The 13,153-nt window shown below is 40.3% G+C and overlaps 1 protein-coding gene across 5 annotated transcripts in view; it reads left to right on the plus strand.

The window, feature by feature from the left end:
• Window positions 1-8,795, plus strand: part of bcorl1 (BCL6 corepressor-like 1) — a 31,847-nt gene extending 23,052 nt beyond the window's left edge. For all 5 annotated transcript variants that reach the window (XM_085130271.1, XM_085130245.1, XM_085130252.1 and 2 more), the window contains exons 6-12: window positions 231-418; window positions 596-862; window positions 961-1,127; window positions 1,618-1,763; window positions 4,983-5,060; window positions 5,997-6,168; window positions 7,062-8,795. In XM_085130271.1, the coding sequence (XP_084986397.1) occupies window positions 231-418; window positions 596-862; window positions 961-1,127; window positions 1,618-1,763; window positions 4,983-5,060; window positions 5,997-6,168; window positions 7,062-7,407 (1,364 nt within the window). In that variant the 3' untranslated portion in view covers window positions 7,408-8,795. The remainder of the gene's footprint in view (window positions 1-230; window positions 419-595; window positions 863-960; window positions 1,128-1,617; window positions 1,764-4,982; window positions 5,061-5,996; window positions 6,169-7,061) is intronic.
• The last annotated feature ends 4,358 nt before the right edge of the window (window positions 8,796-13,153 follow it).

Here is a 13,153-nt window from a genome sequence, read left to right on the forward strand (position 1 = left end):
AGCAGTTTTCTTGTTTACGTGGATAAGATGGCTAAGCTTCCGGAAGTACCAGACAGTCTGATATCAGCACCTAAATTATCCCATTCTCCATGTTAGGCTTGGCAGATGGGGATGAGCACAAAGCTGCATCGGTGCAGTGTTGATAAATGAGTGGTGTGTAGAGATTAGGATTGTTGGTGTATCTCCTGTCTACCACTCAGTATAACGGCAGGCCTAATTTGCCGTTACAGTTCCACAGGTGGAACATTGTCCGAGTCCCGCTGCCCCCAGTCCAGAGCCTCTTCCCAAGAGACCGTCAGTCACTCGCTCAGGATCGGTTCGCTACCAGGAGAGTGAAGAATCTCCAGAGTGCAATGATAAGCCTTCAGGGAAGAGGAAGTGCAAAAGCAAACACCTATGTGACAGTGATGAGCCGAAGGTAAGCTGCCGATGCTGCTTGTGGGAGGATAGCCCATCACAGATCATGCATAGTCGATAGAAACAAGGTACAATGGATATACAAGCTTACAGTGCCCCCCTGTGGCCTGATTGAAATCTGTTTCTCACGTTTGTGATGGCAGCTGGAAGTTCTCTAATCAGTAAATCTGTGTTTTAGAATAAGACCAAACGCTGCAGTTTGGGCAAGAGTAGCGCCTCCCTCACCTTGGATGATGATGGAGCTGATGCAAAAGTACCAGTTAGCCCGTCACCAGCTCCAAAAAGTTTGCCGTCCTCTCCATCTAAAAAGAAAAGCTCGTCAGGAAGAAGCAGCGGTCCAGATTCTCCGACCAAAAGGCCCGTTCCTCCAGAGGTTCGCCGGCTGATTGTCAATAAAAATGCAGGGGAGACCTTGCTGCAACGTGCTGCGCGCTTGGGCTATCAGGTACAACCCGACATGTTTACTGGTAACAGGAATTTTGACATCGGTGGAAAAAAAGCATGATAATCTGACAGTTTATCGTTCTTTCCGGTGTTCTGCAGGACGTAGTCCAGTATTGTCTCGAAAAGGACATCCGGGAGGTCAATCGGCGTGATAATGCCGGTTACACAGCTCTCCACGAGGCGTCCTCCCGGGGCTGGACTCAGATTGTCCAGATGCTGCTGAACAATGGTGCAGATGTCAATTGTAGTGCTCAGGATGGAACACGGTGAGGCTTATGGAAACAGCATGACAGTGGCTTTAATCAGAGACTTTATAATAGAGAGATGTGTTACTTGAAAAATCTTGAAATGAGATTCAACCACAGAAAAGATGGTGGTGGAAGTTTCTTAAAAACCTATTTAAAGATAAGCTTTTTAAAGACTTAATTTGGGGCATATTAGTAATTTTAAGAATAAACTGGGGATTGTCTACATGACATTTTTATGTCCTCATGACCATTGAAGTTAAACTATTTAGACAATGCTTCAAAATATCTGCCCAGAGGTCTTTCATGGCAAAAGTTTCTTCTAGCAGGACTCTTCTTGAGTTACTTGTCATATGTGTAACCTTTGTAATAAATCTAAGCATGACCCCTGGAAACAGCATGTATAACTAAAGTTAGATGTCATTGTCCTACAGTCTTCAATATTTTCTGTGTAATGTAAAGTTGTGCAAATGCTAAAAGTCTTTTGTGTTTTGTCTGTTCTTCCCCTCAGCCCACTTCACGATGCAGTAGCAAGTGATAACTTACCAATAGTCTGGTTGCTTCTGAACCATGGCGCAGACCCAACTCTGGCAACCTACTCTGGACATACACCAGTCAAATTGGCACATAGTGCAAGCATGAAGAAGTTCCTCACAGGTAGTTCACGCTTCTTATTCACCTTTACACCACTGGACAAGAGATTAACAGTTTATTCTTTGTTAAATTCATTTTTTTAATCATCAACAAACATTTGGTGACACAGCAAATGCTTTCATAAAGCTATTTAGAATGAGACGGGAAAATAAATAATTGAAGTTGTAACTTTACAGTAATCCATCAAGCAGTGTGTCAACACATTAGTAAACTCTGCGCCCACTCCCACTGCATCGCTTTTGAGAATTGAACAATACAAGTTACACGAAGAATACATAAGGATTTCAATCAAATCTTCTTCCATCCACAAAGAGCCGGACAGTTGTTTAAATCATTGTTTTTGTTGTCTTCCAGTTGAATTTGGTTGTGTACTACTAAACTGAAACAAACTGAGCTCATCAAATATGTCTTGTGACTGATTAGGTGTTGATTGATTTATGCTTAATCCTGTTAGGAATGGTTTGTCAACTGATACCACACAAAGCAGATATGACATTAGATAACAGTCCAGTGCACTTGTGAGTTGGAGAAAATCAGCAACATATGGCTGTGGCTCAGGTGGCTGAGTGGGTCATCTACAAACCTGTGGATCGATGCCTGCCTGACTTTTCCTGGTAATGTGCTGAAGCATCCTTGGACAAGATGCTGAACCACAACACATCCAAGAGAGTGTTTGTGTGTTTGGATGTTAGAAAACAATTAGGAGACATCACTGTGTGTTTGTTATAAGAACCAGGATCCTTAGTTTTTGTTTTTTTTTTGTTTTTTTTAAGTAACAAGGAGAATTTAAATAAAAAGCTGCAGTGATGAGCTCTGACGTGTCTGTTAAATTTGGAAGGACTTTTTAATAGATTGCTGTTCTGTAAAAACAGAAGAAAAACTTTTCTGAACAAATCATTTTTTGTGCGGTAAGCTTTTAATTAATTTTTATAAATAAGCATTTGGAAGGATGACATATGATTGCTGTAAGTTGCCTCCCTGGGATCAGTTAAAATCTGTTTTCCTCAGAAACTGTTCCCCATCCATAGTTACTGCTGCAAGAAAAATCCCAAAGCCAGCTTGTTATAAACATTAGGGGTGCAACGATACACAAAATTCACGGTTCGGTTCAGTTCGATACTTTGGTGTCACGGTTCGATATGTTTTCGATACAAAAAATGTTCATGCCTTTTTAATTCATCATTTATTAAAATTATAAATATATATTTTAACTCAAAAGTACAGTTTTTAAATTTAATGTTGCTGAAACAACAAAATAAAAAAAATAAATCTATCTGATCGAGACATCACTCATCTTTGGAAAAGAGAGTTTATTACAGAGAAATGTCTCTTTCCAAAATAAAAGCTATACTATACGCTTCTTCTGGGCTATATTCTCAGCAGCATATTAAACATATCAGGTCCCCATGAGGAGAATCATGTGCTAACGGCTGTCTAAATGACTCGGGTAAAGTTTGTAGCATGCGTGCTTGTTGTTTTTCTCTGCTTCCACTTGTCTTTGCACTAGAATGCTGTCGGAGTAAATGTGCAGTCATATTCGTTGTGTTCCCACTAGTGTTGTCAGCGTTAGTCTCGTTGAAATGACGCTAACGCCATAATGCGCCAAATCTCCATTAAGAAGTTACCGCGGGTCGTTCCATGCGGAGGGGGGGGAGGGAGGGCTGGCGCGCGTCAACACAAGCTAACTGCGCTAACGCAGTAGTTCCCACAAATTGAGCATTGCGTGGCACATCCGACATACTGTTTTACTTTTGTCCATGACGCGGTTACCATCAGGGTCATACTTCACATGAAGACCAAAATAGTTCCAAAGGCCAGATCTGAATGAGGGTGGGGGAGGTTCAATTTGCCATGTTGCAACTAGCTTAGCTTCTGTCTTGCTAGCTTGCGCTGCGCTCAGTGGATCTGCACTCGACAGTGCAGCCTAGGCGGAGTAATCGAACGCAGATCCACTGAGCGCTCAACACAGACAGCATCGTCAGAAGAAAAGTTGATAAAATAAATTAAAAGTGTTGTATTGTTCATACATATGCGTACCGAACCGAAAGCACTGTATCGAACGGTTCAATATCGATACGAGTATCGTTGCACCCCTAATAAACATGACCACTTTCATGCAGTGCTAAAGGTGTCTTTTCAGCACTTTGCCAGGTTAAACAATAAATAATTCTCATAAGTCAATGTTTGCTTGCTGCTGAATCTGGGTAGCATATTAGTCTCACGTCGTACGTGCATCTCCAGGCAGTTTTTACACATCAACAGTGTTGAGAGAATAGAGTGCGGATATTATCCAGAGTTGCACCACACAATAGGAGATGGATGATGTCAGCCACGTTCTCACTGCACTGTCTGGTTGAGGTGAAGGGTGGCAGCTCAGATGAGCATGCACGTGGCAGGCCACATGACGCATTTTCACTCGCTGTGATTTCAGACTGTCAGACATCACCCCTGCCTACCGAGCAAACACCATTTACTGTCTGATCTCATTTATTAGGGCACTTTGATTGTCATAGACACAAAATTACTTACAATTTTGGGTTCTCACAATTATTAAAAATAATCAGGGTAAATTGTTTGCATTCTATTTCACAGTGAAGTTAGAGGTCTTTGTTTCGTCTTTCAGTTCGCCAAACTTTTAATTTTGTTGCTCTCTACGAGCTCAATTATAATCCACCAGGCTGTGGCTTGTTTAGTTCAGCTCACATCTCTTTCGTTGTGTTATCAAATAATTTTTTGTAGAATTCGTGTTAAAATTCAATGAAAGCCGCAGTAAAGAACACAACTTGGTTATTTTTATTGAGTTTTTTCTGCAAGTCTGTGAATAGTGGTGTTAAATAATTGTGATCTCAGTTTTGACTAAAATAACTGTGTTTATATTTGCATGTGTGAAAGTGGCTACAGATAAACAGAGAGATGATGGCTCAGTAGTTGGTACAGAAAGACAGACATGCAGCTCTGATGGCCTGTTTTCTCCTCGCACTGGTAGCTGCACAGAGCTGCACAATGGACCGTATCACATGCACAAGCTCTAACTTTGTTTTCTTTGCTGATGGTCTTAATTTAGTCCACTTTTCTTTCACCCTTATACCATTGTACGTTTTGCTCAGTCCAGAACAAGCACTAGCATCAGCCTTCATCCACATATTTCCACGTAGAAGTCATAACATGCAAACAGCCAGAGTCATAAAAAAAATAATACCACATATTTTTTCTTTTCTCCAGAATATTTCACAGACCTGGAAGGCCGCAATGAACAGGATCCTAGTTTACCCTGGGATTTCTACAGCAGCTCGCTGTTCGGTGAGTAACCTTCACGCTGAACCTGTCAGTTTGCTGAATGTCAGCCCACTGATCAATCAAATGCCCAGCTTTAATTTGTAAGCATGGTGGCATAAAAGTAATTGAAATTGCATTCCTATGCTGCTCCTGAGTCACAGGGAATGGAAGCCAGTTTATAGACTGGGCTCAAGCTTGACCACTGGCACGTGGAGGGGGTGTTAGCTTTGAGTATTAGCATCTGTGTTTTGTTGTAAACAGCCACAGGGAGCCAGTTATCTAGTGGAAGGAAAGCAGGATTAGAGTTGCATGGAAGGACTGAAGGAGACAAAAGACAAAGTGGTCTACAGCTTCTGAACAGTCTGAGTGACAAAAGATAATCAGGTTTTATAACTGCAGCTATTTATTAACTGTTAGTGTTTTTCATGGAGTAATGCCAGCTATTTCAGTCATTTTATCAAAATCTGCCATATATATATATATATATATATATATATATATATATATATATATATATATATATATATATATATATATACACACACATTTATAAAAGCAGATGAAAAAAAATTAAAAGAAAATAAAAATTAAAAAAATAAATAAATATATATATATATATATATATACACACATCTATAAAAGCAGATGAAAAAAATTAAAAGAAAATAAAAATTAAAAAAAAAAATATATATATATATATATATATATATATATATATATATATATATATATTATTATTATTATTTTTAATTTTAATTTTTTTTTTTCATCTGCTTTTATATTTGAAGCTGTGACTGACACCAAGAAGTGTGTTTATGTATATTTCACCAGTCGTATGTGTGTAACTGTTGGTATATCCTGCCCACTAGAGGGCATGCAGACCTCGTTCATTAGTACAGTAACAGCCAGCTTGTCCGCTCTTCCTCCCTTTCTCACCTCAGTGAACTCTTCCCTTCACAGAGACTGACCAGGAGCCGTGCTGGGACTTCCTGCTGTCTGAGCAGAACCAGGAGTTGGAGGAGAATGTAACGGGGAAGACCGAGCAAGAGTCGGACAAAGATTGTCTTATGTTCGAGTTCTCCTCTGAGCCTCTGCTACCCTGCTATCATGTGCAGGTGTCATTAACACAGGGGTAAGTTCACAACGATGAGAGTTTGCTGGCGACAAACCACGCAGTAATAAATCAAATTTTTGGGGGGTAATACAATATCAGGCCACTCAAATGTCATCTAAATTTGGTCACCGCTCTGCAATATGCCGAAGAATTACAGCAATTTAGGTCAGATAGGCTATGAAGATAGCAGATACTGACGGTTAAGACTTATAAGTAAGTCTTAACTTACTGGTACATAAACATTTATTGGAAATGTACTAAAGATATCTGTATGATGTTCCAAACCAACATGTTTAATGTCATGAGTTGTTATTGTTCCTGAGTGTAAAGGGGAACAAGTGCAGGATGATGAGAAATATTTCTGCTTTTTTGTCTACAAAAACACAATATTTAAGCTTCAGTTTCATTGGTCAGGTACTTTAATTACCATCAGATGGTGATGCTAGTATGGGGAGTTATCAGATGTTATTTCTGCAAAGAAAACCTTCATAGATCAGGTCATTGCCTCAGCATGTGTTACCTTTGCCAAATAGGTTACGGGTTTAGTTCGGTTTGTTGCATTTTTGTAGGATTACTCAGAAATTTGAGGGATTTACATGGGGCATTAACCAGAGTTGGGGCTTGGCCCAGCTTGGTAATGATTTGGTTTTGAAGCTGATCTGGATCCAGGACTTTTTTGGAAGGATTCTTAACCAGTGTGCAAGGTTATGCCACTGCTTTGTGACACTTGGAACGATACTTAATAAGTGTCTCTGTGGTGCATTAATATATTGTTGCTTTTGTTGTCTGTCTGGACAACAAACTGGACTATAGTTTCATGTTTGTTCATTTGACGATGCTTACACCTAAACTGCCAGCTCTCGTGTTGTTAATGCCACCTTCAGCTGATGTCTGATGTTTTGCTTTTGCAGTTTTTGCAACTGGTTCCTGCTGACGGATGTCCTGAAGCGCCTGAAGATGTCTGCGCGGATTTTCCGGGCGCGGTATCCGCACTTGGAGGTGGTGAGTTTGTCGCACGCTGAGCTCTGGAGGCAGGTGTCGGTCAGCCAGGTGAGCTCCGCTTTGGCTTCTCCCTACAAAAGCAAAACTAAGGAGGAAGAGAAAGAAGAGGAGGACGAAGACGGACTTGTGGATCTGGTGCGTTGTGTACCGGAGCTCCAGAGACTACTGGGTTCCTCGATTCACATCCTACAAGAGGACGAGGAGGAGGAAGAGGAAGAGGTAGTGACAAACACAGGGAAGCCTCACAGCCGATAGCCTCTCTTGAGCTGCGCCCCAGCACCACGCAAACTGTCATTTTGTCAGCCTTCCCTCCAGGCAGCAGCTCAGTGGAAACCTCTCCGTCCGTTGTAACGAGGGTCAAAGATTTTATCTCCAGCTACAGTAACGACTGACACTCCACCGATGACCTCTGACCTTTGGCAGAAGTCATCTGAAGGACCTGCACACAGGAGTTGTCGATGCTGGATAGCAGCTTTCAGGTTCCTATCTATAGGTATATTTGAATACATGAGAACTATTGAGTAAACCTTTTTATTAATTATGTATGTACATGGTAGTGTATATGTATATCTTGCCATCAGGGTAAACACATTTGATTCTATAAATGTATTCTTGTGGCAGAGGACGGATAATGTTTAGGACTTTTTTGTTTTCGTTTGTTCCTGAGGGAAAGCGATATTTTTCGACGGGAGATAATCCAAGGCTTTTATCTTGGTGAAGTCTTGCGTACAGCTAAGACGCTTAAGTCAGGGAGGCCATTGGCCCAGATGGTTTCTCTGTCAACCTGAGAGATCTGGAGACCTGCAGAGAAGAGATCGTGGCACATAACATTCAGACCTAATCACCCGCTCAGAGCCTCCTGTCCATTTTTCACTTCCGGCGTCCTCGAGATCATTTCTGAACGGACCTGATAATTTAAAGCGTCGATTTTTTTCATAGTGAGGCAGGCCCGCGAAAGCTGTTCCGGTCCCTGGTTGCAGTATCAAATAAGGCTGTTTCGGACATTGAGGCGGAGAGTTTGTTTACAGAACTGGACAGACAGTAGTCTTCTCTACGCGTCCTAATACAGAATCCTGTGGATCTCTCTCAGAGGAAACTTTCTACCATCTCTGGAGTCCAGAGGAGCCACGGCGGTCCCCCAACTTCCCAATATGGTGTTTCCAGCTCCCAGAGTGCTTTGTGTTGCAGTGTTTTATTTACACTGTTTGTTGTGCTTAATTTAATAGTCATTAATATATTTGATCTCTTGTGTATCTGACAACCCTATCTATGAAAAATACTTTCTATGGTTGGTGCTTCATTCTGAAATGTACTTATTATTAGGATCCCTTTATTCTGAGATTTCCCTCCTTCATTCAAAAACAGTATTTCAAAAACAAAGGAGAAAAAAAGAGAGAAAAAAAAGCAAAAGTACAGTTTTATTGTACTGGTGCTACACTAGATTTTGTGTTGACAATCAATGAAGTTTTGGTTTGAAGTCACAAACTAACAAAAGATATTTAAGATGAAGAGACTTAAGGTGTAAAGAAAAGTATAGTTTAGTTAAAGAAAATGGGATACAACAAGTGTGAGATCTTCAGAGAGCCTTTTATTTGATTCTTTTATAAGAAATAAACAAGAATAAAGCATGATTGTGAATCATATTTTAATGTCTTTTATGTCAAATTTATGTATAAAGTCCAATTTTGACATATATTTCCTGGTGCGACTAATAATAATGATAATAATATTAATAAGAAGCATTTTGAGTCAAGAAAGACTTCTCAGTGGGGCTTCAACTGCTTTACAGTTGAGTTTAGCTCAGTAATAAGCTTTTCCTCCCTTTGTTCAGTAAACAATAAAGCCCTGCCTGCCCTTGTAGCATCTTAATATAACATTTGTATTTATTTATTGCACCTAAGATTATCATGTAGCTGAATTGTTGTGTTGTCACCTTTTAAGTTGTTAAAAAGTCATTTGTGTGCTCAAAATCGAGAACAAGTTTACAGTTTAATGACAGCTGAGCAAACGGTGAGGTTAAGTTTCAAAGCTGTAAACCACTCAGCTGACCTCAGCTTGAGTTTGCTCTGGTAACTTCTGTTTACAAGTGTCAGTGTGGGAAGGGATGAGTGACTGCATGCTTTCTAGCAGGCTGCTCTTTGACCCGTCCAGTGATGGTTGTTCCCATCATTGTGGGCTGCAATTTCTGGCTATTAACAGGTTTTTGCAACAACAACAACCAAAAAATGCTCATAAAAATAAATAACTGACAACAAAGAATTTAATTAGGTGGAAAGAATAAATTATTGACTAAAAAGGTGTAGATACACCTATTCTGTTTATACAGTATATGCTATATGGCAACCGATTTATAGCTATGTTTCACCAAAAATAAACAACAACACAGTAAAGAATATGGAAAAATGTGTAAAAACTGTTTGGTTTTTACACAGTGGTTGATGTATAACTTCCAGGGGTGAATAATAATCTTTTAAAAACTAAATCTAACTGGATAACTGATCAGAATAAGTTCCCGGGGTTGTTTTGACCTGCTGGTGATCTGTTGCTGTAATAGTATTCCTGGTCTGTAACAGAGCTGCAGGTTTAGTCATTTGATGCTGGTAAACAAATGTCTGTCAGTACTAAAGCTGAAAGCAGCAATCGACTGTCTCTTAAAGCTGTTCCCAGTAATACATTTAACTGTAAGATTTAGATAGACGAGCACTTTATGATTTGTGTGCATATGTTGTGTTTTTTTCTTTGTTTTTGTTTTTTAATCATAGGGCTTAGATGCAGTTGTGGTCAAACAGTCACCAAGGGCATGAATATCGTGGGACTTTGAGCTTTTAAAGATGTATTTTAAATGCTCTTTTATCAAGGTGGAATGATTGCGTAGCATTCATCTTTAAAATAAGAATTGGGTGCACAAGTTTGAATTTATTTGGGCTTTTCTCACATCAACAGAGGTTCAAATGTTACGTAAACCCGTTTAAATGTTTTAATTATAGTAGAACCTTCAGCACCGCTGTCTTTTAATTTGACAAGGCCTCTGTGAAGCTCTGAGAAGTTTTTGAATTAGGAATCAATTGGTTGATTGATTAATTCTCTTGGAGACATTTCTAAACAACTGCAGATTCCAAGATCATCAGTTCAAGCAATTGTACGTAAGTACATTTTATTCGGACGTGTCATCACTTTCCCAATATCTGGAAAGACGTCCCAAACTGTCACCCTCAGATTAGAGGAAATTGGAAGTGGAGTGAAGCAAGTTTTACATCTCTGTGTACTGAGAAGGTGCTGACAAAGAAAGATGCTCCTGCTACAAAATCAACACCTTCAAGCTTGGTTTTCCCAATATCGGTTGTACAATCATTCCACCCGGGAAAAAGCTAAAAACTGATCAGTGAATGCAAACTTAAGACGACAACAGCAAAAAGAAGCCTGTGTGAAAACAACCATCCTGCCGACGTCTGTGCTCCCTCTCATTCAACATGATCACAGGAACATATGAAAACAGTACATTTCAGACACAGAAACATCTTTAAACCACATCTTATCTGTTCTAACGCTGCTGTTGAGGACATGGTGGTGCTTGTGCTACGATGCAGCTGAGCCAAAATACCAGAAGGTGGCATCATGCGAGACGTGTCACAACTTCTGCTTAGCCTGTAGGGTAGCTGTTCATGATGGGAACGCCTGCACTGGGTCACTGAACTCCAGATAAAATGGCTCTAACGACACCTTCCATTTCCATAAGGGAGTGGGCCCATGTTTCTATTATCAGCCCTGCAGTACTGAAAAGCAGCAGCAAAAGAGCCATTAAATCTAATTTAATCCAAGTCATCACTTTAATCTTTATGAGATTACAGCTACTTACTCTTAACAATCTGCATAAAATGAAAGAATGGAAATCAAAGGTTAGTTAATAAGGGCCATATTTATTCTTGCTACAGCACTGATAAGAATATTAGAATATCAGAACTAATATAATACAGCAACTGAATGTTTGCCTGGAGCATGTGGGACTCCGTTTCAAGTCTCGGTGCAGATATATTTTATTGTACTGAGACGCAGCGTGCCATTTGCAGCCCCTTGCAGGGCCTCTGGGTACAGATGGTCTTAACTGCACTGTAACCTGCACAGTCCTGTACAGGGTTACTGTAGTTCAAATACTGCGGCGACTGGGCTTTATCTCCCAGCAGTGACAGCATGTGGCGGCTGCCAGATTTACAGCACATTCTGTGTGCGTTTTTTTCTGGTAATGTTCTTTTTAAAAATGAAGACTGAAATCTGACATGAGTGAAAAGAAAATGCTTTGTGGGTTTGAAACTGAAGTTTCAGACTTTTACAGACTTTTTAACCGTTTTACTTGTCACGTCATGGAAACTTTTCTGGATGACTCACTGCATTCCAAGTGATCCTTTCACAGAGCCTTTCTGGAGTATTGGGGGAATCTTGTAAATCAGGCCTCCTTGCATCATGCTGGAGCGGCCTCTCAGGTCCGCCCTCTTCACCAAGCCCCTGCCATGCCCCTAATGCTCATTGGACTCCTGTTGTGCAGCAGCAAACTGATTGGATAAAAAAAAGAGGGCAAGTCAGGACAAGACCTACTAACAAACAAGGAAAGTGGAAGCAAGGCCAAGTTTATACATGGAAACACAAAGGGACATGACAGAAAAGGTACATGATTACGAGTTAACTGTGAATGTCAGGGGGCTGGGTGGTCTTTCTATTTAATTTAAATTACAGCGTGATCCTTCTGCCAGCATGCCCCTTTTCAGGTTGGTGATTATTTTGCCCTCCTGTGTATTATTTGTAATGAAAATGAGCTCCCATGAAAGCGTCTTGCCTCCCTTTGGGTTCACTGAGGACATCTGTTGTCTCTGTTAACAGTGCCTCCATCAGGTTATGTAACAGCCCTCTTTCAAAAAGGCACAAGAGGGAAGTCCTTCTCAATGAGTCTGCATGTAAGGCTCTGTCTTGATACTTCCTTTTCTCTCGGTCCCCATTGAAATAGGTTCCTTAAAAGCTTGCTTTAAAAAACAAAACAAAACAAAACTGCTGACCAGAATCTTAAAGGTGCAGGAATAAATGTTTTAATCTGTCCAAGTGGTGCTTTGATTATCTGGCAATTGTTTTAGTGTTCAAGACAGATCAAACCTGCTTTCATCCCGTGAGACTGCACAGCCAGGCCTTTTGTTATGATCAGTAGGATTTAAATTAATGTGTTCACTGTCTGCAGCCTGAGTCGTCTCCGTGTGTCTGTATATGGCCGTGTTGAAGCGTACTGATAAATTGTAGTAGGCCTATTTTGAAACAGCTCTCTAAGAACAGGTGTTAAATGTCCTGTGCGCTGATGTGAAGACATCCAGTGGTGTTTAATTCCCGACTCAGTGCTTTTAGCTCTGCGGTTCTAAATATAATCCAATGGGGAAAATAGCACTGTCGTGCATTGCCCCTTTGCTGTGTTGCAAAGAGATTGACCTTGTCCAGTTATCTGAGTCTGCTTCTGCATGCAGCCAACACTTCAGGCTGCATGCACGTCTGGAACACAGTCACCCAGACGTATTAATGAAATATGGTTACAATTTAGAAACCATGACCTTTGGACTTTTAGCTACATAAAGGTCAAATAAGCCAGGAGACTACAGTGTGGTGACTCATCCTGAATATTGTGTCACATTTTGCCCATTTTATGTTTCAGATTCATCTTAAAATACAAAAACATGTGTTTGTCTTTCAGTCTGTAGACAACAGACTAAAATAAGACAATTCTTCATCAGATTTGTTAGGAATAAATCCTTAGAGTTATACAATCTACATCAGTATTCAGACTCTTCACTTGGAACTCAATGAAAGCACCTTTGTCAGCAGTGCCTTCTTGGGAATCTTAATACAAGTTTGGCACACGTTTCTTCTGGAAGTTATGTCAGAATAGTGTCAGTGCACAGTCATTGTAACGGTTTTAGTTAGTAGAGGGTCGTTTACCACTGCCTAGATTTCTCCATCTTGTGAAACGAGG

Source organism: Neolamprologus multifasciatus, chromosome 2 (assembly GCF_963576455.1).
Source record: "Neolamprologus multifasciatus chromosome 2, fNeoMul1.2, whole genome shotgun sequence".
Classification (NCBI taxonomy): domain Eukaryota; kingdom Metazoa; phylum Chordata; class Actinopteri; order Cichliformes; family Cichlidae; genus Neolamprologus; species Neolamprologus multifasciatus.